At 39.8% G+C, this 27,622-nt stretch overlaps 1 protein-coding gene across 1 annotated transcript in view; it reads left to right on the top strand.

Annotated features, from left to right (window-relative positions):
• The window catches only part of MCC (MCC regulator of WNT signaling pathway), a 486,531-nt gene that overhangs the window by 149,345 nt on the left and 309,564 nt on the right, over positions 1 to 27,622 (top strand). The window contains exon 3 of the mRNA XM_030928032.1: positions 20,536 to 20,747. Within this exon, the coding sequence (XP_030783892.1) occupies positions 20,536 to 20,747 (212 nt within the window). The remainder of the gene's footprint in view (positions 1 to 20,535; positions 20,748 to 27,622) is intronic.

Raw genomic sequence — 27,622 nt, 5'->3', positions numbered from 1 at the left:
ATACTGCAGACACATTTGAAAAGAAAAGATTATGAACAGATTTCTGTCAATATTTGTAAAATTTTAGATAAAATAGATTAATTTCCAGAAAAACATAATTTACTAAAACTGATTCATTAAGGAATATAAAATCTGAATAGTTCCATAATTATGAGTGAAATTAAAACAGTAATTTAAAAAATCTTTCCACAAAGAAAATTGCAGGCCCAGACAGCTTAACTGGTGAGGTCTACCTAACATTCAAAAACAGACAGACTCACACATAACCTAATATGGAAACATAACAAGGACAATGTGAGAAATAAAAATTATGGGTCAATTTTACTTTGGAAAAAAGATGCAAAAATCCTAAACAAAATACTAGCAAACCAAAATCAGTAATATATAAACAAGATTTAGAGTATGTAGAGTTTGTCTCTGGAATGCAAACTTGGGTTAACATTAGAAAATCAATGTAATCCAGCACATTAAGAAAACTTAAATGAAAAATATCAACTTTTCATGAATAAAGGATAATATTTTGTTTTCTGTGAAGCTAGAATCGAAATCATGGTTTTTTTTTTTGTATTCCCATTGGTGTATTTTTTCCCCTGGCATTTTCCATTTTGATTAGGCTGATTTTCAGCCAAGAAGTATGACAATGTTATGGGCATGCCAAACGAGAGGTTGTATGTGATACTTCTCATGGCAGGGAGCAGGCTCAGATTAGCATCATCCCTGTTCACAGTCTGCCATTTATGCCACTTAAAAATTAATGATTACCAAGGGCTTGCTGAATACATAGCCCATTAATATGCCTTGTAAGAGAAAGATAAATTGATCCAAAATGCAATCTCTGCCTTCTAACCAAGAGAGACAATCTTAAAAAAAAATCTTAAACTCATATGAACCATGGATATTACCCCCTACTCCCCAGCCCGCTTCAGGGGCCTAAAGGACCAAACCTTCTATTTATCTTCTATGAAATGAAAGTCAATTACTACTTCTTTGCTTTAATACCTCTTCATTTTAATGCTCCTTCTTCAGATTCTCCTTTGAATTCTTCAGCCCTGAATCAACCTTCTTGCTTATCTCCTTCAATATATAGTTTAGACAAACCAAGATAATGAGCTGCCAAATATTATTTTTAATTGTTTTTTAAAAAAGGTTAAAGATGGTTGCCTCAGCTGTGCTTTCATAACCAGATTATTAACTGCCCAAGGGCAGACACTTTGCCTTTTATATTAAACTTGATGAAGAACAGAACAACAGAAGTTAGAGCTGGAGGAGAATCTTAAAGTCTGTTTATTGCAGCTGCTCCTTGGGTTAGTTGTCTCTAAAATATCTCCCATTAAGTGTTTAAGCCTATGCTTAAAGACATCAAGGACTGCTGAACTCACTTGGGCACAGTGGGACATTAAAAATATCCACTAATGGTGATGGTGTTGATAAGCATGCTTCAGTAAGAAAAACTTCCTCATTTCTTTCTTTCTTAGCACCTGTCAACAGTCTTGGGGTGGGGGTAGGGGAGAGGGAGTTGCATTTCAAAATATATCTTCCACTATATTCCCAATGTTACATTGAAATTCAGTGCATTGGCCCTAGTTAGGATACGTGTAACATACATATGTTCTAAATAAGACACTAATAAGCTCACTTCCTGAAGACAGACAAAGGGCAAAGAACTACCTGGGAGGTGATATTATTTACCGCCCCTTAGTAGACATGTCCTTTGAATTGCTTTTTATTTTTCTTTAGGAGAAGGATAGATAGACTCTATTTATCTGTACATTCCCACCCAATTCTCCTTGCGACCACAGGCACAGATTTTAAGACAGTTGGCCTGTGTTAGCAATGTAATTTGTAGTAGAGGAGGCTAGTGGCCCTCATGGGGTTCAGGTTCCTGAATTTGATACCAAGCATTGACATTAACAAATGTCTACAGACTCATGGTGATTCTGTTGTGGACTAAGCGATTTACTGCTGCTTCTGTTGATGTCAGTATTATCTAGAAATAGTAAATGTGCTGTGACAGGGACAGCTGACACCTGGCAGCCAATTTATTAAAATTATCCCATGCTTCTTGTGGCGATGTGGTAGCTTTAAATTCATAAAGGTAGCTGCTTCTGGTATATTGAAAGGATTATTTTCCTTCTTGACACGGAGGGTAATAAATTAGGCAATGTACTCTAAAGAACCCACATAACTGAAAGATATAGGGCCACTAAACAGACAATATCATAAGATACTGTTAATACAGGTCTCAGGATCCCCTAAACACTCTGTATGTTCATCTGCCTGTGTTGTGATGAAAGGGTCCCACGCTCAAATGAAGGATAGAAAAGAAGTTAGAGGTAGAAAACAGAAGGGTGACCAGAGGACAGATCTAATTAATAAATCATGCCTACTCTGCTTTTAAGTCTTCGTTGCTGGCGGGAAGTGCAGATTTCCTCATGGTGCTGGCCACAAGTTTTGGGAAGGCCAATGTCCTCTCAAGATTAGAGCTGGCCAAGTAGAATAGGGAAGTTAAGTCTGTCAAACCCAGTAACCAAAGACTGGCTTACTAATGGAATATTCCATACTCAGAGAAATGTAACTTTGGCCCTGACAAGATTGGCTGTTTTCATTTTCTTTACAATAATGCTGGAATAAAACTGTTAGCAGTGGGTGAATCTATATGGGTCTGCAGCAGTCTCAATTCTTGCCTCCTAAGAAGAAAGAATTTGACTAAAGGGCATAAGGCAGAGTGAGAGATGGAGGCAAGTTTTAGAGCAGGAATAAAAGTTTATTAAAAAGTTTTAGGGCAGGAACAAAAGGAAGTAAAGTACATTTGGAAGAAGGCAGTGGGCAACTTGAGAGATTCAAGTGTGCAGTTTGACCTCTGACTCTGAGTCTTAAACATTGGCATGCTTCTGCGGTTGCATTACTTCTCCCCCGAGTCTTCCCTTGGGTTGGGCTATCCACGTGCTCAGTGGCCTGCTAGCACTTAGGAGGGGCTGCAAGCATAGTGTTTTTACTGAAGTTGTACACATGTTCACTTCAGGCATTCTTCCCTTACCAGTAGTGTTCCTGGAAGGTCATATATGAGTTAAACTCCACCATTTTGCCTTAGTGCACATGCTTGAGCCCACTTGCCCCAACTCCTGTGATCTTACTGGGAAGCTGCTGATCTCCAGTTTCAGGATTTTTCTGTCTATTGGGAGACTGCCTTTCCCTGGTACCGGCTGTGACCAATTATTATTTTAAAGAGACCATTTTAACAACTGCCTGACCATCACCTGATGGTCATCTGACATTCCTGGTGGGTGGGGGGCCCTCTCCTGCCCTGCTCATGACTACCTACTGTAACAAAACTGTTGTTTAAAATTTTAGGCACTGGTTGGGCGCCAATGGTTTTGTATTTTTAAATTGGTAATCATAATTGTTACCTTTCAGAAGCTGAGAGTATACATTTTCCCTATATATTTGCTTTCTGTTATCTAAAATGGATTCCAAACAAATAATTGTGAAGTGTGGTCAGATAATGGCTAACATTTGTTGATCAGTTTACCATATGCCAGGGATTGTTTTAAATGCTATACATATTTTAACTTTAATTCTCACAACACCCTCATGAAAGTACATGTTATTATCCCTATGTTAAATATTAAGAAACTGAGGCTAAATAACTTGCTTGATGTCACATAGCTGGTTATGGTGTCTTTAAACTTGATACTAAACAGCATGATTACAAAACCCTCGCTCTTAAACACTATTCTATGCAAATGAACAATGTCTATGAAATTAAACTGAAAGAGAGAAAATGTCCTCTTCTAAAAATGGGAAAAATAATTGTGGCAGTTCATAGGCTATTGGTAGGACCAAAGATGATATATGTGAAATGCTTAGTACAGTTCCTGGTCCTTAGTGTGGTGGGCTTTGAATAGCTGTTAGCTATCAGAATTGTCACCATCCTTAAGGTAAATTTTAGGTTATCCAGATGATTTGTCTTGTCTCATTCTCACAGGAGTCTTGGCCTGCTGGGAAGGTGGCATAGTGCCTTTGGTAAATAAGCACTGTAATTGTAGGCCTTGAAGCCAAACCTGGGTGGCACTTTGAAGATGGGATTAAAGTACTAACCTGTAGCTGCCAAATACCCAGCAGGGCAAATATCTCAGTGTTTGGCAGGTTTTTCTGTTCTAGCATTCTCTCTGAGAGCAGGATTTTCCCAGTGATAGGTTTTATAACTATGTCAAATTGCCACTAGTTTCCTGTGCTATTTGGATAAGTGAAAGAAACATTTAGAATTTGTGGTCTGCTACCTTCAAACACTAAATATTCCAGTTAAAAATATATATATATTTAAAAACCTGATATATATATTTATATAAAATATGTATTATATATTAGAATATATATTTTAGCTGGAATATTATATATACATGCATATATAAATGTATTAAATACATATATATATCCTAGCACTTTGGGAGGTTGAGGCATGAGGATCACCTGAAGTCAGGAGTTCGAGACCAACTGGGACCACATAGTGAGATCCTGTCTCTATAAAATAAATTGGCAGGCTACTCGAGAGGCTGAGGCAGGAGGATCACTCCTGGACTCAAGCTCAGGAGTTGGATGCTACAGTGAGCTATGATTGTACCACTGCATTCTAGTCTGGGTGACAGAACAAGACCCCGTCTCTAAAAAAAATAAAAAATACACCTTGCCTCTCACTTCAAATGACCCGATAGATGTTGCAGTGGCAGATAAGATGGCCTCCTTTGCTTCTGTTTGTGCAGAGACCACCTCTGGGCACAGGGAGTGCTTTGGATGTCTACTTACAGGGCTGCCAGATGCCATGAAGCTTTCTTACTGGCCTGGAGAGAAACTGCTTAATGGCTGTTACGGACTGGCTGCTTGTGTCCCCCTGCCCAAATTTGTATGTGGAAACCCTAACCCCCAGTGTGATGGCATTTGGAGACAGGGCCTTTGGAAGGTAATTAAGGTTAGATGAGATCATGGGTGGGGCCTTATGATGAGATTAGGGCCCTTATAAGTAGAGACACTGCAGAGCTTGCTCTCACCCTGTCTTCTTGCCATGTGAGGACACAGCAAGAGGTAGCTACTTACAAGCCAGGAATATAGCCAAAACCCCACCAGAACCCGACCATGCTAGCACCCCATTTTGGACTTCTAGCCTCCAGAACTGTGAGAAAATGCATTTCTGTTGCATCAGCCATGTAAGTTTTGGTATTTTTGTTATGACAGCCCAAGCAGACTAATATAGTGGTTATCTCTTCATTGAGGAGCCTTTAAGAAAAACCAGCAAAAGAAGAGAGTGCTGGTATGAGTGAGCCCTGCCTACCTATTAGTACTCTGTTTGACTCTTTATCTTAGCTCTTTAGAAGATGACCTATGAAATGCATAATAGGAGTGAGATGAAATTACAGTTTTAAAAGGTAATAGAAATAATGTTGAAAGAAGGCAAATTCCCAAACCCACAAGAAGATCCTCTAGCTTTGGTAAAAGGTCCTTGTTGGTGCCCTTTGAGGTTGGCATGTCTTGCACTTCCTTTGACCAACCCACCTGATCTTTCTCTGGGTGCTTTAACTAAGGTGAGGTTGGTCAGCATTTATTTTTATAGTTCTTTTTTGATTGTCAAAATACAGGCAAAATGCGAATTAGGATTTTTTTCTTATGCCACTACTTTTTTTTTTTTTTTTTTTTTTTTTTTGAGATAGAGTCTCGCTCTGTCGCCCAGGCTGGAGTGCAGTGGTGCGATCTTGGCTCACTGCAAGCTCCACCTCCTGGGTTCACGCCATTCTCCTGCCTCAGCTGGGACTACAGGCACCCATCACCACGCCCGGCTAATTTTTTCCATTTTTTTTTACTAGAGATGGGGTTTCACCGTGTTAGCCAGGATGTTCTCAATCTCCTGACCCTGTGATCTGCCCGCTTCGGCTTCCCAAAGTGCTGGGATTACAGGCATGAGCCACCGCACCCGTTATGCCACTGTTTTTTAACATAGTATTTCCTTCTTCAGTCATTAATGTAAAAGCTGGAATATATGCATCTGTATACACACATCTACATCATAGATGTGTGTATACATACATATATACATGTACAGGGATTTCTCAATTAAAATATTGTATTCAGATAGAAAAGATGACTGTCTTTTTTTCTAAATATTTTTCTACGTAAGAAAGTGCCTTTGCCACATTCTTGCATTAACAGGCCAAGAATAAGGTCTTAATAAGGCCATTAATTCTGGATGTTGGACAACAATAATAATAATAATAATACAGGGTATATGGTTGATCATAGTACAATAAAAAGTGTAAAAGAAAAAGGGGCCGGGCACAGTGGCTCATGCCTGTAATCCCAACACTTTGGGAGGCCAAGGCAGGCAGATCACCTGAGGTCAGGAGTTCAAGAACAGCCTGGCCAACATGGTGAAACCTCTTCTCTACTAAAAATACAAAAATTAGCTGGGTGTGGTGGTGCATGCCTGTAATCCCAGCTACTCTGGAGGCTGAAACAGGAGAATCGCTTGATCCCAGGAGGTGGAGGTTGCAGTGAGCCGAGATCGTGCCACTACACTCCAGCCTGGCCAACAGAGCAAGACTCTGTCGAAAGAAAGAAAGAAAGAAAGAAAGAGAGAAAGAGAGAAAGAGAGAAAGAGAGAAAGGGAGGAAGGGAGGGAAGGGAGGGAAGGGAGGGAAGGGAGGGAAGGGAGGGAAAGAAGGGAAGGAAGAGAAGGAAGAGAAGGAAGGGAAGGGAAGAAAGGAAAAAATAATCCCCCAGATGTTATCGTATTTTAGATAATGTAAAAATCCAATCAATAGTAAACTCAGTTCTTGTAATTCACTAGATGTTTCCGGTTTTGCCCGTTCTGGACACTTGGTAAGAGTACATGACTGGGATCCCCTCAGGGTAGGGTTGGGCCATATGACTATATCTGGCCAGTGGATTATGAGCCATGTGAGTCACTTGTGCAACAGAGCATTCAATTGCCAATGTCAGATCCTCTAGAATACTCTCTTTCTGCTAGGTAGTGACAGATAGTGCTGAGAAATTACAATGAGCAGAGGCCTTGCTGACCCTCGGATGGCAGTGTGCAGAGAAATAAGTCTTTTATGTTTAAGCCACTGAGATTTGGTGGGGAGGGAAGGCGTCTTTTCATTACTGCAGCATAATCTAGCTTGTCCTAATCAATAGAATTATATTGGCAAATTGCTCATATTGACTCCCAGTGGACAATGGAACAGCGGTAAGCTCATGAAGAAATTAGTTCCTAGAAGTGACCTTTGTCAGTTGTCTTCATACCATTCCTGAAAAGAAAAATGATTAAAGAATTCTCCATTGTCCACTCTAGTTATTGTAGAAAACAATCCTGTGCAGGTGGCTATGTCAGGTGATAGGTATCTGTCTTCATATGGTCAGCTAAGAATAAAAATACCACAACATGTCAAAAGTGCCTCATGCACTTTGCTAAGTGACCAGTACAGACTGGTATAGGAAGCCTAACCATGTGTAGACTGATCAATGTTAAGAATCCTATGGGTTACCCTCTAGGCCAGATGGAGTATTTAAGGAGGCTTTCACAGGTTATCAATTCTACATTGGTTTAAATGTTTACATATATCTGTGGAACCACTTATGTTTGCTTATTATTAGGCAATTTATGTGTGTAAGCCTGCTAACAAAAAGGGAACTGACATTTAAGTAGTACTGAGAGACCATATAGAGAGATGTTTAAACCTATAATCTTTATTTTTTTCATTTTTCACAATTACCCTCTGTGGTAAACACTGTCATCCTCATTACCTTCTTATGACTGTGGCTAAGGGCGTGGCTGGGACTCCAATGCAGAAAGCCCAAAGCCAAAGCTATTGCTCATGACCCCCCAGACCCTCCTGTGTCTGGCTTGAGAGTGGAGAGAGTGCTAAGAGTGCTCCTAACAATGGCCTTGTCATTTGTTTGGGAACTCAGTAAGTCAGATACCTGAACCCAGCAAAGAATGTGAGGAGCAGCATTTCCAGCACAAAAACAGCACGTGAAAGGCCTGTGCCTTGAGAGCACCCATCATGTTAGAAGATACAGAAGGTCAGTCTGGCTGGAACCTCGTGAGCCAGGAGACATTGACACAATGGTGTCCATGTCCAGAAGAAGAAATCAGAGCCATATCCCTGAGGGGAACAGGCATATGAAAAGCCATGTTACAAGAGGGCTCATGAGACCATTGACCTAATGTGCAGATGTCAGACAAAACCCAAATCATATTAAAATTATATTCTTAATTTTTCTTTCACTTATAGTACTCTTAAAAGAGAAACATTAAGCAGGAGTTGAGGGTTGTAACCTGATGATGTATTTACACAGTTTCTTCTGATGAAGAATAACTTGAACGTTAAGGAAAGAACATTCATGTTAATACACAAATACCGATTCAAATGTCGAGAGGAAAAAGGAGCCCCTTCCTCATCTCTCACTATAGATTTGATAAAAGTGAAATTTGAGAGAGTGCATTCATGAACCCTTTCTCCCACTGCCCCCCAGTGCTGATGCAGGAGGAAAGAAAAAGGAAATAATTTGAATGCTTCAGAAAAGTCATAGAACTTTCTACCCTTCCACCAGATGGTGAGCTCTTTACAGCAAAGATTTGTCTTAGCTTGGAATTAATATTTCTAGTATTTCTTGTAGAATCTATTACTTAGTGAATTCTCAAAATCTGTTGGAGGGCAGGCAAGCAGAAAGGATGGGAAGACAGGAGAAAGGGAGGGAAGGAGGGAAGAGAAAAAAATATGGGAAGATAGTAAGCCTTTTTTTTTTTTTTTTTTTTTTTTCCTGTAGCACAGGAACCAATTTGAGGTTCATAAGGAGGTGAACACAGGCTGTCAAGAGGCTGCATATGAGCCATCAGGTACTATCATGCTTCAAAGAGCAAAAGGAAGAGGTTACCAGACCTACATTTTCAAAGTTTTTCAGTGAGATCATCACAATTAAATGACAGTTTTTGTCTCATGAATGTTGGTTTTTATTGAGAAAAAATTTAACATGAAGACAGATTAAAAGAGAGTAATGGAAACAGTCTATTACAGTTTTTAAAAACGTCCACTTCCCTTTATATGGATCCCATTATGACTGATTTTGGCTCCATAGCAGAAGATCTGAGATTTTCAGTATCACTTCAGCAAAAATTGTTATGGTAATAATATGAAGGCCTTTTAATCTTGCTGATTAATATAGAGTTTGGCTAACCAAATTAAGAAATTCTGCCAGAAATTGGGTTTAGGCCTGTTAATATGGCATAATAAATTTCACATGAAGTGTTCTTTGACTGTCTTACCCCAGAACAGTTGTATTTTTAAAAAATTTTGGGTACATTTAGGTATATATATTTATGGAGTACATGAAATACTTTGATACAGGCATGCAGTACATAATAATCACATCATGGTAAAAGGGGTATCCATCCCCTCAAGCATTTATCCTTTGTGTCACAAACAATCCAGTTATACTCTTTTCATCATTTTTAAATGCACAATTAAATTACTAAGTACAGTCCCCCTATTGTGCTAGAAAATAGTAGGTCTTATTCATTCTTTCTAATTTTTTGTATGCATTAACCATCCCCACTTTCCCTCTACGTCCCCCCTACCCTTTCCAGCTTCTGGTAACCATCCTTACTCTCTATCTCCATGAGTTCAATTGTTTTAATTTTTAGCTCCTACAAATAAGTAAGAACATGTGAAATTTGTCTTTCTGTGCCTGGCTTATTTCATTTAACATAATGACTTCCAGTTCCATCCATGTTGTTGCAAATAACAGGATCTCATTCTTTTTTATGGCTGAATAGCACTGCACTGCATATATGTACCACATTCTCTTCATCCATTCATCTATCGATAAACACATAAGTTGCTTGTAAACCTTGGTTATTGTGAAGAGTGCTGCAATAAACATGGGAGTGCAGATATCCTTTCAATAAACTGATTTCCTTTCTTTTGGATATATACCCAGCAGTGGGACTGCAGGATCCTATGATCACTCTATTTTTAGGTTTTTGAAAAACCTCCAAACGGTTCTCCATAGTGGTTGCACAAATTTACATTCCCGCCAATAGTATATGAGGGTTCCCTTTTCTCTATATCCTCACTAGTGTTTATTATTGCCTGTCTTGTGGATAGAATCCACTTTAACTGAGGTGAGATGATATCTCATTGTAGTTTTGATCTTCATTGCTCTGATGATCAACGATGTTGAGCACCTTTTCATATGCCTGTTAGCTATTTATGTCTTCTTTTAAGAAATCTCTATTCATATTCTTTGCCCATTTTAAAATCAGATTATTGGATTTTTTTTTCCTATAGAGTTGTTTGAGATCCTTATATATTCTGGTTACTATTCTCTTGTCAAATGGGGAGTTTGCAGATATTTTCTCCATTCTGTGTGTTGTCTCTTCACTTTGTTGATTGTTTGCTGTGCAGAAGCTCTTTAACTTGATGTAGTCTCATTTGTCCAATTTTGCTTTTGTTGCCTGTGCTTGTGGGGTATTACTCAAGAAATTTTTGCCCAGACCAATGTTCTGGAGAGTTTCCTCAATGTTTTCTTGTTGTAGTTTCATAGCTTGAAATCTTAGATTTAACTCTTTAATTTATTTTGATTTTGTATATGGTGAGAGATAGGGGTCTAGTTTTATTCTTCTGAATAAGATACCAGTTTTCTCAACACAATTTATTGAAGAGACTCTCTTCCTTAATGTATGTTCTTGACACCTTTGTCAAAAATGAGTTCACTGTAAGTGTGTGGACTTGTTTCTGGGTTCTCTATTCTGTTCTACTGGCCTATATGTCTATTTTTATGTTAGTAGCATGCTGTTTGGTTACTTAGCTCTGTAGTATAATTTGAAGTCAGGTATTGTGATTCCTCCAGTTTTGTTCTCTTTGCTCCTCAGGATAACTTTGGCTGTTCAGGGTCTTTTGTGGTTTCACATACATTTTAGGTTTGTCTTTTCTATTTCTGTGAGGAATGTCATTGGTATTTTGAAAGGGATTGCATTGAATCTATAGATTGCTTTGGGTAGTATGGACATTTTAACAATATTAGTTCTTCCAGTTCATGAACATGGATTATCTTTCCATTTTGGGGGGGTTCTCTTCAATTTCTTTCATCAATGTTTTATAATTTTCATTATAGATATCTTTTACTTCTTCAGTTAAATTTGTTTCTAGATATTTAATTTTATTTATAACTATTGTACTTGGGATTATTTTTAAAATTTTTATTCAGATTGTTCACTATTGGCATGTAGAAATTGCTACTGATTTTTGTATGTTGATTTTGTATCCTGCAACTTTACTGAATTTGTCTATCAGTTCTAATAGCTTTTTGGTGGAGTCTAGGTTTTTTCAAATATAAGATAATATCCTATGTAAACTAGGATAATTTGACTTATTTTCCAGTTGGATGCCCTTTATATCTTTCTCTTGTCTGATTGCTATAGCTAGGACTTCCAGTACCTATGCTGAATAACAGTGGTGAAACGGGGCATCCTTGTCATGTTCCAGATTTTCAAGAAAACACTTTCAATTTTTCCCCATTTAGTATGATACTAGCTGTGGGTGTGCCACATTTAGCTTTTATTATGTTTAGGTATATCCCTTCTATACTCAGTTTTTTAAGGATTTTTATCATGAAGGGATATTGAATTTTACCAAACACTTTGTCAGCATCAGTTGAAGTGATCATATTGTTTTTGTGCTTCATTCAGTTGATATGAGTATCACATTGATTTGTATATGTTGAACCATCCTTGCTTCCATAGGATAAATCCCACTTTGTCATGATGAATGAACTTTATCATGTGTTGTTGAATTCAATTTGCTAGTATTTTGTTGAGGATTTTTACATCAGTGTTTATCAGGGATATTGGCCTGTAGGTTTTTTTAATGTGTCTTTTTCTGGGTTTGGTATCAGGATAATACTGGCCTCATAGAATGAGTATGGAAGTGTTCTGTCCTCTATTTTTTTGAACACTTTGAGTAGGATTGGCATTAGTTCTTTAAATGTTTCATAGAATTCAGCAGTTAAACCATTGGGTCTCAGCATTTCTTTACTGGAAGACATTTATTATGGCTTCAATCTCATTATTTTTTATTGGTCTGTTCAGGTTTTGGATTGCTTCATAGTTCAGTCTTGGTAAGTTGTATGTGTCTAGGAATTTATCCATTTCCTCTATGTTTTCCAAGTTATTGGCATAGTTGCTCATTGTAGCCACCTAATGACCCTTTGAATTTCTGCAGTATCAGTTGTAATGTTTCCTTTTTCACCTCTGATTTTCTTTCTTTGAGTCTTCTCTTTTTTTATTAGTCTGGCTAAAGGTTTGTCAATTTTATTTATCTTTTCAAAAACCCAACTTTCTGCTTTATTGATCTTTTGTGTTGTTTTATTTCAATTTTATTTATTTCTGCCCTGATCTTTGTAATTATTTTTTCCTACAAATTTTGGGTTTGATTTGCTCTTACTTTTCTAGTTCTTTGAGATACACCATTAGGTTGTTTATTTGTTTTTCTACTTTTTGATGTAGGCATTGGTAGGTATAAACTTCCCTCAGTACTGCTTTCACTGTATCCCATAGATTTTGGAATGTAGTGTGTCCATTACCATTTGTTTTGAGAAATTTATCCATTTCTTATTTTCTTCATTGGCCCACTGGTCATTCAGGAGCATATTGTTTAATTTCCATGTGTTTGTATGATTTTCAAAATTCTTCTTGTTGTTGATTTCCAGTTTTATTCCTTTGTGGTCAGAGAAGAGGCTTGATATTATTTCAATTTTTGGAATGTTTTAATACTTTTGCTTTGTGACCTAAAATATATTCTATTCTTGAGAATGATCCATGTGCTGAGGAGAAGAATGTGTATCCTACAGACCTTGAAGAAATGTTCTGTAAATATCTGTTAGGTCCATTTGCTCTATTATGCAGATTAAGTCCAACGTTTCTTTGCTGATTTTCTATCTGGAAGATCCGACTGAAAATGGGGTGTTAAAGTCTCAAGCAATTATGGCATTGAGATCTCTCTCTCTCTCTCTCTCTTTAGCTCTAATAATATTTGCTTTATTTATCCAGGGGTTTCATTGTTGGGTGCATAATTACAATTGTTATATCCTCTTGCTGAATTGACCCCTTTATCATTATATAATGAGCTTACTGTCTCTTTTTATAGTTTTTTTCTTGAAATCTATTTTGTCTGATACAAGTATAGCTACTATTTGGCTTCCATTGGCGTGGAATACCTTTTCTCATCCCTTTATTTTCAGCTGTGTGTATCTTTATAGATAAAGCGTGTTTCTTGTAGGCAACAGGTCATTTGGTCTTGCTTTTTTATCCATTTAGGCACTCTGACTTTTTATTACAGAGTTTAGTCCATTTACATTTAATGTTATTATTGGTAAGTAAGGACTTACTCTTGCCATTTTGTTATTTCTTTTCTGATTGTTTTGTGGTCTTCTTTTCCTATTTTGCTTCCTTTCTGTCTTCCTTTTAGTGAAGGTAATTTTCTCTGGTGATGTGGTTTAACTTCTTGCTTTTTATTTTTTGTGTATTCAGTGTATGTTTTTTGATTTGATGTCACCACAAGGCTTGTAAGTAATATCTTATAACCCATTATTTTTAACTGATGACAAACTAACACTGATTGCATAAACAAAAAAAAAAAAAAATCACAAAAAACCTAATAAAAACTCTACACTTTAACATCTTCCCCCTGGTTTTTAACTTTTTGTTCTTTCTCTGTGTCTCATTTTACTGTCAATGTCTTAAAAAGTTGTTGTAGTCATTATTTTTTATTGGTTCATCATTTAGTCTTTCTACTTGTAAGAGTAGTTTACATACCACAATTACAGTATCATAATATTCTCTTTTCCTGTGTGCTTACTATTAAAAGTCAGTTTTATATCTTCAGATGAGCTCTTGTTACTCATTGTTACCCTTTTCTTTCAGATTAAAGAATATCCTTTAGCATTTCTTATAGGACAGGTCTGATATTGATGAAATCCCTCAGATTCTGTTCATCTGTGAAGGTCTTTATTTCTCCTTCTTGTTTGAAGAATATTTTCAGCAGATGTATTATTCTAGTGTAAAAGGTTTTTTTTTTTTCCTTCAGCACTTTAAATATGTCATGCCACTCTCTCCTGGCCTGTAAGGTTTACACTGAGAAGTCTGTTTCCAGACGTATTGAAACTCCATTGTATGTTATTTGTTTCTTTTATGATCCTTTCTTTATCCTTGACCTTTGGGAGTTTGATTTTCAGATGCCTTGAGGTAGTCTTCTTTGGGTTAAATCTGTTTGGTGTTCTATAACCTTCTTATACTTGAATGTTGATATCTTTCTCTAGGTTTGAGAAGTTCTCTGATATTATCCTTTTCAATAAACTTTTTGTTGGTTTTTTTGTTTGTTTGTTTGTTTGTTTTGTTTTTTTTTGAGACAGAGTTTCACTCTTGTTTCCCAGGCTGGAGTACAATGGCATGATCTTGGCTCGCTGCAACCTCCACCTCCCAGGTTCAAGCAATTCTCCTGCCTCAGCCTCCTAAGTAGCTGGGATTACAGGTGCCCACCACTATGCCTGGCTAATTTTTTTTTTGTATTATTAGTAAAGATGGAGTTTCACCATGTTGGCCAGGCTGGTCTTGAACTTCTGACCTCAGGTGATCCACCTGCCTCGGCCTCCCAAAGTGCTGGGATTACAGGCATGAGGCACTGTACCCCACCTCCTTTCAGTAAACTTTCTACCCCTATCTCTGTCTCTATTTCCTCTTTAAGGCCAATACCTCTTAGATTTACCCTTTTGAGGCTATTTTCTAGATCTTGTAGGCATGCTTCATTGCTTTTTATTCTTTTCTCTTTTATCTCCTCTGACTGTGCTTGTGTCACCTCTCCCCAAGCTCCAGGTGGTTCAGCACAGGGAGAGAGATCTGTTTGATACATTGTTCAGTGTGTCAATTGCATTTTTTAACTCTAGAATTTCTGCTTGATTCCTTTTAATTATTTCAGTCTCTTTGTTAACTTTATCTGATAGAATTCTAAATTCCTTCTCTGTGTTATCTTGAATTTCTTTGTTCCTCAAAACAGTTATTTTGAATTCTGTGTCTGGAAGGTCATATATCTCTGTTTCTCCAGGATTAGTCCCTGATGGCTTATTTAGTTCTTTGGGTGAAGACATGTTTTCCTGGATGGTATTAATACTTGTAGATGTTATTCAGTGTCTGGGCATTGAAGAGTTAGGTATTTATTGTAGTCTTCACAGTCTGGGCTTGTTTGTGCCTGTCCTTCTTAGGAAGGCCTTCTAGTACCCAAAGAGACTTGGGCACCAAGCCCAATAATACTGTGTATTTTTCAGACTCTTAGAGATACCACCTTTGTGGTCTTGGATAAGATCTGGAAGAATTCTCTGGATTATGAGGCAGAGACTCTTGTTCTTTTCCCTTACTTTCTCCCAAACATACAAAGCCTCTCTTTCTCTGTGCTGACCCACATGGAACTGGGAGTGTGGTGATGCATCCACCCCTGTGGTTCCCACCACTAGGACTACACTGAGTTGGACCTGAAGTCAGCACAGCACCGGATCTCACCCAAGGCCCACCGTAACCACTATGTGGCTACAGCCTATGTTCACTCAAGGCCCTAGGGCTTTACAGTCAGCAGTTTGGGAAACCAGCCAGGATTATGTTCTTCCCTTCAGGGCAGTGAGTTCCCCCAGGCCCTGGGCAGGTCAGAAATGCTTCTGGGAGCCAGGGATTGGAGTAAAAAAACCTTAAAATCTACCTGGTGCTCTACTCTACTATGGCTTTGCTGGCCCACAAACCACAAGACAAAGTTCTTCCTGCTTTTTCTTCCCCTTTCCACAGGCAGAGGAGCATCTCTCAGTGGTCACCACCACTGACCCATGGTGAGTTCTGCCAGGCCACCGTCAATGTTCCCTTAAAGCGCACAGGCTCTTCAGTCAGCTTTTGGTGAATGCTGTGAGGCCTGGGACTCACTTTCAGAGCAATAGTCTCCCCTCTGGCCCAGGGCAGGTCCAGAAATGCTGTCCAAGAGCCTGCTTGTTGCTCTGCCCCGCTGTGGCTGCCCTGGTACTTAAGGTGCAAGACAGAGTCCTCTTTACTTTCCCCTCTGTTTTTCTCAAATAGAAGGAGTCTTTTCACTGTAGACACCACAGGTAGGAATGTGCTAGGTCTCACCCGAAACCGGCATAGCTCTGAATCTCACCTAAGGCCCACGGCAAGTACAGCCTGGCTACTACTGCTGATTATTTGGGGCCCAATGACGCTTCAGTCAGAAGGTGATGAATCCTGCCAGAAATGGGGCTTTTCCTTCAAGGCAGAAGGTTCTTTTCTTGTCCAGGGTATGTCTAGAAAAGTCTGGAAGCTAGAGCTTAGAATGGGGGCCTCATGACTCTGCCTGGTACCCTGTCCTATTATGGCTGAGCTGGTTTCCAAGATTCAAAACCAAATCCTCTTTACCCTTCTCTCTCCTCTCCTCAAGCAGAAGGAACAAGTCACTTGCTTTGCTGCAAGCTGTGATGCCTGGGGTTATTGAGGTGGGGTAACACAAGCCCTCTCTTAGCCACCCTGGGTGATGTCTCACTAGGTCATGTGCTGCCCTAGTCCACTGGCTCTAAGCCCAGCCAAGCACTAGGATCTGCTTAGGAAGAATTGCAGTCTTTGTGTCCTAGACTGCCTTTCAAGTTTACCTAGAACTCCAGAGCATGTTAGCCCATGGTGGCAAGGCTTGCTGAGAAACTCGAGTTCCGACTGCTGGAATGGGCAATTCCCCTCTGGCTAGGGCTGATCCAAATGCTCCCTCCATGGGTGGGCAATGACTGAGCCCAGCACAGGTTGGCTCCCTGCTGTGGTGGGGCAGCACTGAGTTCAATGCCAAGTCCCCCACTTGCTGTGCTTTCCCTCTCCCATAAGCACAGATTCTCTGTGGTACATAACCACTGCTGGAGAGTAGGGGAGGAGTGGTGTTGGTGATTCAAGACTGTCTTTTCTATCCTCTTGAGTGCCTCTTTCAGTGAGAGGAAGTTAAAACCAGGTACTGTGATTGCTTACCTGATTGTTAGTTCTTATGATGGTGTTTTTTTATGTGTAGGTAGTTGTTAAAATTTGGTGTTCCTGCACAGGGGATTGATCGGTGGAGGCTTCTATTCAGCCATCTTGCTCCACCTCAGAACTGTTATATTTTCCTATTTGAGAATGAGGCTTCATGTTTGCATAAAGAAAAAATTTAAGTGTATAATTTTTACTTAAAGTAATTTCCATGTTGTATTTCCAGGTTAAAAAGTGAAACCGTAGGGTACTACAACCATGGATAATTCAGCAGTCCATGTTTACTAAATGTTTATTAAATGCTAGATATGTCACCGGCCATGTGCACGGGTGCTGAGAGTACTGTGGTGAACATACAAGTCAAGGCCCAGCCCTCTGTCTGTCTCACTATGAGATATAAGTCCGTCTGTGACTCAGTCCAATGTGGGGGCTCCACTTTTCAACTCTGACCTCCGTTAGTCTCTTGCCACATATTGCTGGAACCAGAACTGAGACCCTGAGGCATTTAGGCAGATAACGGACAGTGTTCAGAGAAACAGGGAGGGAGAGCAGGCATTTGGCAGTCTGTGTTAAGGAAAGCAAAACCTCCCTTGCAATACAATCAATAGACTTTAACATTAAAATAAACTTGGAGCAATTGCAAACATAGTGACAGAATTGCCTGCTTTGATACAAAGCAGTTGATGCGTCCCAGCTATAAAGGCACTGTATAAAGAGAATGTTGGGTTAGACCAACTGGAGAGGATCAGCAGAGCCAGAACAGTAGGGGGAAACCATCTGAAGACAGTTTTCCTATTCACATTGATTAAATTCATCAATACCTGATAAGAGGAGACTGGACATTCATATCAGAACTCACTGTACACAAAAATAATTACAAACAGTTTTCTGTATGTAATTATTCTCAAGTGAATCATAGAGTAATCTGTATATGTTCTCATTTCATAGTACAAACTGGATCATTTTGTATCCCTTTTTTGTCTTTAAAAGCCATGTATTAAAGATCTACCAGGATGAGATCTTTGCAGGCAGGGACTACAATTTATCATGCTTACGGCTATATCCCCAGGACCTAGTACACGTCCTGTGCATAGACCATTGTTTGTGTTCTGGCTGCCTAGGCCTTTTAAGCACCCTTCTCTGTTTAGGAAATGTCTCACCTTATCAATACTACCTCTCTAAAGTAAAACCAGAAAACACATGTACCCAGCTTTCCTTGCAGCTAGAGGCATGCAGCCTAGGCTTCACCAACCAGATGCACCCACAAGACACTTCATTCAGAAGTGAACAACACAAGGAAGCAGGCTTTACCTCAAATCTATTTTTTTTTCTGGAAAGAGTGACAACTGAAGCATCAGGCTTTCTCCTCCAGGAAGCTTTCCCTGAACATTCCCCAGTCATCTCCAGATGGACTGAGTTAGATATCCTTCCTTTAGTTCTACTTTTTCATTGCACTTTCCCATTTGCATGATAACTATTAGCATATTTTATTACCTTCTAATCATCTGTAATAGTTAAAGTAATACTAGCTGCTCTAATCAACAAACCGAAAATATGTGGTGAATCAAACACAATAGAAGTTCCTTAAAGAACTAAAAGTAGATCTACCATTTGATCCAGCAATCCCACTCCTGGGTATCTACCCAGAGGGAAGTGTCATTATATGAAAAAGATACTTGCACATACATGTTTATACCAGCATAATTTGCAACTGCAAAAACATGGAACCAGCCCAAATGCCCATCAATCAATGACTGGATAAAGAAAATGTGGTATATATACATCATGGAGTACTACTCAGCCATAAAAAGGAACAAAATAATGGCATTCACAGCAACCTGGATGGAATTGGAGACCATTATTCTAAGTGAAGTAACTCAGGAATGGAAAAGCAAACATCATATGTTCTCACTCATAAGTGGGAGCTAAGCTATGAGGACACAAAGGCATAAAAGTGACACAGTGGACTCTGGGGACTTGGGGGAAGTGTGGGTGGGGGGTGAGGGATAAAAGACTACACATTGGGCACAGCATACACTGCTCGGGTGATGGGTGCACCAAAATCTTAGAAATCACCACTAAATAACTTATTCATGTAACCAGACACCACCTCTTCCCCAAAAATCTATGAAATAAAAAACATATACAAAAAAAAGCCTTCTTTTCTAATCACATTAGGTCAAAATAGGGTACTTAGGATGAGCAGACAGCTCTTCTACAAGTGATGGTTCTGGAATCCAGGCATCTTGCATCTACCTTGTGGCTCCACCATCTGTACCACATGGCTTCCAAGGGTACCATTCCCATCTGAACCAGGCCAGAAGGCAAAGGGCATGGAGAATCACACACTGCAGGGCTTTATAAGCAAGGCCCAGCAGTGATACTTATCATTTCTGTTCATATTCTATTGCCCAGAACTCAGCTTCATTGCTATCCCTAACTGGAAAATACACCCTAGCTTCCTTTAGGTAAGAGTACATCAACAGTAGAAAGTCATGATACTGTCGGTCGCAGTGGCTCGCGCCTGTAATCCCAGCATTTTGGGAGGCCAAAGCAGCAGGATTGCTTGAACCCAGGAGTTCGAGATCAGCCTAGGCAACATAGTGTAGAAATGAGGTCTACAAAAAAAATTTTTTTTTAATGAGGCAGGAGGATCACTGGAGCCCAGGAGGTTGAGGCTACAATGAGCTGTGATCATGACACTGCACTCCCACCTGGGTGGCAGAACAAGACCCTGCCTCGGAAAGGGAAGGGAAGGAAAGGGAAGGGGAGGGGAGGGAGAGAAAGAGAGAAAGAAAAAAAAAGAGAAGGAAGGAAAGAAAGAAAGAGAGAGAGAGAAGAAAAGAAAGAGAAAGAAAAAGAAAGAAAGAAAGAAAGAAAGAAAGAAAAAGAAAGAAAGAAAGAAAGAAAAGAAAGAAAGAAAGAAAGAAAGAAAGAGAGAGAAAGGGAAAGAAAGAAAAAGAGAGGGAGGGAGGGAGGGAGGAAGGAAAGAAAGGAGAAGAAAAAGACAGTCATGATAAAGTGCAATATCTTAACTTTCTGTCATTTTTCTTGCTTCCTTCTTCCTCAGTTTGGAGAAAGAATGACCAGTGCTAAGGCTAATATAGTAGCCCTGTGCAATTCACAGATGTGACTCTGATCTGGATTCCCTTTACTTGGCTCTCCAGTGCTTTTTTTTTTTTTTTTTTTTTTTTTTTTTTTGCTAAGCATTTCTGTTTAGGGGGCACATATTCATGGGATAGTTATTTTTGAATGCTTTGCCTGAAATTGCTTTTATCTCCAGGCTCCCCATGTGTCAGTTTGAAAGGGAAAGCGCTTAGCATGCAGCCTGGGCACCACATGTGTTCCGAGATGCTGGCACATGGAAGGCTTAGGAGGTTCCAAATCATTGCCTATTGGCCACCCACAGGCTAATGAAGGAAATGTCTTTTCATTTTCTCTGCTTCTCTCGGGCTTAGGTGCCTTATCAGCAGCCAGGGAGAGCTGGGAATACGACTCTGGTGCCAGGGACCTCCAGAGCCCGGATGTGCAGAGCCAGTCAGCCCTCCAGAAGCTGCTCGAGTATGGCGGAAGCTCTTTGCATCAGCAGGCTGCTCTCCACAAACTGCTCACGCAGTCCCCGCACGTTGGCAACTCTGTAGGAGGAAGCTATCTCGAGCTGGCCAACACGGTGAGTACTTTTTGGTTCATGGAACACATATTTCGGCCTGTCTGTATTCCAATACAAATATTTTAATTTTGTGCTCCAGGGGGCATATCGGGTATTGTCTTCTTTATTGCGGTAAATATTGTACCATTTTCAGCATTGCCAGTAATGTTTAGTATTCCAAAGTTGCCAGTACTTAGGGACTTTACTTTCATTGAGACCAGAGTAGACTCCTAAAAGGTGTTTTAATTAAGGCTGTAACTTGCACAGGTTTAATTACTAGAAGATGCACACAGCTCTTCCATAAGTAGACTACTTCTATGGTTCTAAACATTACAAATTAATTGTATATACTTGCTTCTGTTCCCTAATTTGGACTTTATTCATTTGAAAAACAAAAAGGAAAATGTTGCATTGAAGGTTTCTTGTTTCTGGTTATACTTTAAGAGTATTTTCTGTCGAAAACTGTGGGACAACTTATTATGTCATTATGTGTAATTTACCTTCCTTTTTCCTTCAAGGTGAGTCACTACAAAGCGACCTTTGGGCAAAGAGCTATTGTCTTCTTTTCTAAGTCAGGGCTGCCAAACGAGGTGGGTGGCTGATGGCCTGGCCATTTTGGGTGACATGCAGACAGTACAAATAGAGATTGCTATCCAACCACTGTGGGAAAGGTCTAAAAGCCTACCTGGCTTTTTGAAACTGAAGTTCGAATGGTAGACTAAGCATCTCAATAACTTTGACTTACGCATATTTACAGCCTGCTTTGATGTAGACCAGTGGTTTTCAGACTCTTTGTGTTTGAGGCACATTTTCTAATTCTTACACTTTTGGTGGGATGTTTGAAGGAACTAGCAATTGTAAATATGACAACAATAATTAAAATACAATCATCAGAAAAATCCCAATTAAATGACATTCTACAAAATACGTAACCAAAACTCCTCAAAAGTGTCAAGGTTATCAAAAACAAGGAAAGTCTGAGAAAGAGAAACTGTCCAGCTAAAAGAAGCCTAAGAAAATATGACAACTAAATGTAATGCATACCCTCAATAGGATCCTGGACCAGAAAAAAAGGACATTAGAGTAAAACACACATGCAAACACACACCCACACCCACACACACACACACGAAGCCTAAAGTATGGACTTTAGTTAATAATAGTGTATCAACATCCGTTCATTAATTGTGACTATTATACCATAATAATGTAAGATGTTAATAAGTAGGAAAAACTATTAGTGGGGTATGTGATTACTCTCTTGCCTATCTTTCCAAATTTGGTCTAAAACTTTTTTTTTTTTGAGACAGAGTTTCGCTCTTGTTGCCCAGGCTGGAGTGCAATGGCGCGATCTCGGCTCACTGCAACCTCCGCCTCCAGGGTTCAAGCAATTCTCCTGTCTCAGCCTCCCAAGCAGTTGGGATTATAGGTACCCGCCACCATGCCTGGCTAATTTTTGTATTTTTTTTTTTTTAGTAGAGACAGGGTTTCACCATGTTGGCCAGGCTGGTCTCGAACTCCTGACCTCAAGTGATCCACCCGCCTTAGCCTAAAACTATTATAAAATAAAAAATATATTAAAAACATATAAACATGCACTGCTAGGGTATGATATGTCTCATAAAAATCTGTAAAAACATTCATAGTTATTGCACTGCTTGTTACTTGGCCACACTTCAAGAACATTCTTGCACAGTTTGAGTAGAACTCTAACTATCCTAATCTTGCCCTCCTATGTGCTCAGGAGATTAGGCAATTATCAGTGAATATGTCATCTTTCTCTGGCATAGGCCTGGACTTAGGCTGTGCCTGCTTCAAATAATTTGCAGCAAGTTGAACCCTCCTCTGTACTACATCAGCTCAGCCTTTTCTCAAGACAGACATTGCCATGACAGGATGGATTACAGCAGAAATCAGTGTTACACAGAGATCAAAATTTGATGGTACCTTCTCTGGAGGGTTCCAGGTTCATGGCCCACCAGTTTGCTGCAGCAAACCTACTATTGAAAACTGTGGCCGGGTGCGGTGGCTCAAGCCTGTAATCCCAGCACTTTGGGAGGCCGAGACGGGCGGATCACGAGGTCAGGAGATCGAGACCATCCTGGCGAACATGGTGAAACCCCGTCTCTACTAAAAATACAAAAAAAACTAGCCGGGCGAGGTGGCGGGCGCCTGTAGTCCCAGCTACTCAGAGGCTGAGGCAGGAGAATGGCGTGAACCCGGGAGGCGGAGCTTGCAGTGAGCTGAGATCCGGCCACTGCACTCCAGCCCCGGCGACAGAGCCAGACTCCGCCTCAAAAAAAAAAAAAAAAAAAAAAAGAAAACTGTGGGAGTTGGCTGTTTCCTGTCTCTGTATAACTCTGTGGTTCCCAGCTTCTCCAGTAACCTCCTGGACTGATTTCTAAGTTCTCCTGTCTCTCCTGATTGGAGGCCAGCTCAGTCCTTGAGGTTCCCATAGCCAGGTTCTCTGAGTTGGCTCTTCAGGGGAGTCAAGGCACAGAGAACTCTCACATACCCAACAGTCATATACATACCCTGTTTTTAGTTTACTGGTTAAGCTTTAGAAATGAGGGAACACTGCCTAACATTTCCTCTGCACACTCACTCAAGGCGATCCCTTGGCAAGAACTGAACCATAAATGCAAATGCAGGCACTGAAGTCCTATGACTGTGATTACACTATTTATTTCCTTACCAAATGGAAAAGTAAAACTTTAAAAATACCATTTGAATTTACAGACCCATTATTAATGCCATTGGACACTGTGGTAGAGTACATTTTGGGCCTCAGTTCTTCATCCTCCCCTGTGTCTTCACTGTTTGTCATGCAACCCTAGAGTCTTTCTTTCAGACATGTGAGAGTGATGTATGATAGTTGTTTTAACCATTGCGTTTGCGGTGGTTTGTTTCATAGCCATAGTGACTCAGGGTCTTCTCAGATGAGTCTGTAGAGCCTGATTTGAGAAATACCCTTCCCAGGTGGACAAAGAAAGCAAATAGTCTCTCTAAACTGCATATTTGGGCAATCCCTTTATTTATATAATCACACTAAAAGTAATGTATGTCCCTTCTAAGGAAAAATCTTGAACTAATAAAATTAAGTTTTATTTTTTTCTTTTAAATAGCTACTAAGAGCAAAAGGCATTTTATCAGTGTCTAGTTCGGAGACAGAAAGCACACAGTAATTCACACAGGGAAAGTTTAATATAAATGATTATTAACTAGTAGCAGAGGATTACCTACTAAGGGTAAAGAAAACCATAATGAACACAGGAATAGCACATAGAAAGAATAGCCACTACCCCTAAGGCTGTTGCCAAGGAAGGAGTGTCAAAGAAGGAACAAATTTGGAAGAGGGCCCTCCCCTCACCCAGGGATGATTCTGACCCCTTTGAAAGGAAGTCTGCAGCCCATTGACTTGCAGAGAATTTCCCTGAGATGTTGCAGGCCAGAGCTGACAAGCAGGACACCAAACTTCTGAACCTTTGGTCCAGCCTCCTGGGATACCACCCACTGGGGCATCTGCAAGACTCATCAGGTATCACTGAGTTGTCCACTGAGATGCCAGAGGGATTCACAGGGAAGCTGCCTGCTGGAGTGGTGGCAAACCCACTGAAAAGTCCCCCAAATAGTGCCACTAAAACTTAATAGAGTGAGTCACTAGATGTCCTATGCTGCGGGCCCCTACCCACCACAAGAGCTAGCAGAGGAGAGCACAGCACAGTCAAGCCACAAGAGTCAAGCTGAGTGTCCTCCAGTGTCTCTCCAGCACCCTCTCTTGACAAAGGAGAAATGTTTACATGGTCCAGCTCCAAGACCACAAAACAGGACAAAGAAAGCTGGATTTGGAGATGAGAAGCAACAAATGATAACTAGGCAAAGACATTTTTAGCATTGAGGATTTCCTGGGAGATTCCTACATAAGCTTTTTACCTTTCTAAGCATCTCTTCCTTTTCTTGTACCACCAATCACCAGTCTTCTCATTCTACCTAAGACAGTGGATACCATGAGGCTTAACATACTGTTCACAATGCAAAGGCAACAAGACAGTGTTGTACACAGATACTTACAGCAGGCATGGTTTTATCGAAGAAGCAAAATGGCCACACATTATACAGAATAAGAGATTTATTATCATAAGGGCTAGACCTTACACAAATGTGAGAGCTGGTAATACAATCTATGAAGACTATTGGTTCTGTATCTAGTGTTGAGCTTGAAGTTACTATAGGTTTGTCAGATCAGCTGTTAAGAGGGAAAGCTGGATGTATAGGAGAGTAGGGACAAACCAGAACTCATGAGGACCAATGGGACCATTGAGGACAAACTGGAAACCTCTTCTGTGTCTTACCATGTCTAACCTTGATGCTGTGGGTGACCTGCAGGAGAAACTGGCACTCTGTCTCCTGCAGTGTGTCTCCTGCACACACACTTGGCCCAGGACTCAGAGAAGCTGAAGGAGGAGATTTAGTGAATTAGAATTACCGCAAGCCTGGTACACCAAGTAGTTAAGCAGCAGATTAGCAATAATGTGTGCAAGTGGACAAGGTGCATAGTGCCTGCTATGGTTTGTTTTCCCCTCCAAAATTCATATGGGAATTTAGTTGCCGTTATAACAGTATTAAGAGGTGGGACAATTAAGAGGTGATTAGGCCATGATAGCTCCACCCTCATGGGTGGGATTGGTGCCATTTTAAAAGGACCAGTTCCATTCTCTCTCTCTCTCTCTCTGTCTTTCCCACTACCTCTCTCTCTCTGTCTCTCTTTTTCTCTCACCATCTTCTTGCCCTTGCTCTCTTTCACCATGTGATAACACAATAAAAAGTCACCTGACAGATGCCAGTGCCTTGATATTGGGCTTCCCAGCCTCCAGAACTATAAGCCAAATAATTTCTATTCATTATAAATTACCTGGTTTCAGATATTCTGTGATAGCAGCACAAAACAGACTAAGACAGTACCCTGCACCAAGTTTCAGAGCATAAAAAGTATGACTTCCTTACTTCTTCCTTCTGGATTTCACACAGAATGTCTCTCATGGCCAAACAGAACCATACAGGAAAGAGAACTCGGGAATATGGTTCCAGCTTAGCTGAATTTAGTACCAAGTCACCACAAAGCAGCAGCAAAACTCAGTGTAATGTAAGCCCATAAAACTATGGGTAAAGCAATATGAGATATTTTAAGAGTTTGGTAAAGAGGGGATGCAGTGGGAAAGATATATTGCCTGTCTTCTGATAGATATTTTTCTACCAAGATTTGTATTACCAGGAAAGAATGCTAGTACAAATTATAATGTTATGGATTCTGAGTAGTAACATATGTAAGTATTCTAAAACATAAAACATAACAGAAGTTTCATTTTCTAGATACAGCAGGATTACATTCCTGAATAAACTAGCAATGTCTAGATAAATTCTGTCAGCTATACTACTTGGTTTTTAAAGTATTAATTATAGGCTTTATTTTTCATTAATAAAAGTATTAATTGATGTACATTAAAATTATGCTAGAAAAGAAGCCATGTGGACAATAGAAAGTTGATGAAAAGTAGAAGTAATCATTTGTCTCTGTCTTCCCTCATTTAAAAGGTCTTCACCAACTTTTTAAAATGTATTCTTGAATTGCTTTTAATATAGGGAACTTTTCATTTCTCCTTCTGCAATCTTAACACACTATAATCATTATGGTACTTGCCAAATTTGGGGATACCAAACTTTGATCTAGAGGATGTGTCTTAGCTTCATGGTTAAAGCAAGGCTGATTGTTCTATGAGCACCCTCTTCTGGGCATTGTTCAGAGTCAAAGAACAAAAAATTCTTCAGCATAGGGCACGCTTGTCACCCTTTAGATTTTCAGGGAATTAGGATAGGACAAAATATTGGAATTTTGAGAAAAGGGCTAAGGAATGGCCTAGAATATAGGGTTGATTTTTTTAAAATTCAGAACATTGGCTGGGCACGGTGGCTCACACCTGTAATGCCAGCACTTTGGGAGGCTGAGACAGGCGGATCACTTAAGGTCAGGAGTTCAAGACCAGCCTGGCCAACATGGTGAAACCACATCTCTACTAAAAATACGAAAATTAGCTGGGCATGGTGGTGCGTGCCTGTAATCCCAGCTACTCAGGAGGATGAGACTAGAGAATTGCTTGAACGCGGGAGGCGGAGGTTGCAGTGAGCTGAGATCATGCCACTGCACTCCAGCCTGGGTGACAGAGCGAGACTCCATCTTAAAAAAAAAAAAAAAAAAAAAAAAAAAGATCAGAAATCAGAACCTTGAATTGTCACTTCCAAGTGATTGAGACTGATTTTTAAAAAATATGTATTGTAAATATATATGTAATACGGCCAGGCATGGTGGCTCACGCCTGTAATCCCAACACTTTGGGAGGCCAAGGTGGGCAGATCACTTGAACCCAGGAGTCTGACCAGCCTGGGCAACATGGTGAAACCATGTCTCTACAACACAAATATTAGCTGGGTGTGGTGGCGCATACCTGTGGTCCCGGCTACTTGGGAGGCTGAAGTGGGAGGATCGCTTGAGCTTGGGAGGTGAAAGTTACAGTGAACCAAGATCACACCACTGCCCTCCAGCCTGGGCAACAGAACTAGACCCTATCTAAAAAAAAAAAGTGTATATAATATATATTTAATATATGCAAATATTCTAAAACATAAAACATAACAGAAGTTTCACTTTCTAGATACAGCAGAGATAAATTTCTGAATGAAATAGCCATGTCTAGATAGATTCTGTCAGCTATACTACTTGGTTTTTAAAGTATTAGCTTTATTTTTATTAATAAAACTATTAATTGATGTACACTAAAATAAATTATACTATAAAAGAAGTCATGTGCATAACAGAAAGTTGATGAAAAGTAAAAGTAATC

Source organism: Rhinopithecus roxellana, chromosome 3, assembly GCF_007565055.1.
Source record: "Rhinopithecus roxellana isolate Shanxi Qingling chromosome 3, ASM756505v1, whole genome shotgun sequence".
Taxonomy (NCBI): domain Eukaryota; kingdom Metazoa; phylum Chordata; class Mammalia; order Primates; family Cercopithecidae; genus Rhinopithecus; species Rhinopithecus roxellana.
The sequence above is the reverse complement of the archived record's forward strand: the minus strand, read 5'-3'. Positions and strand labels throughout refer to the sequence as shown.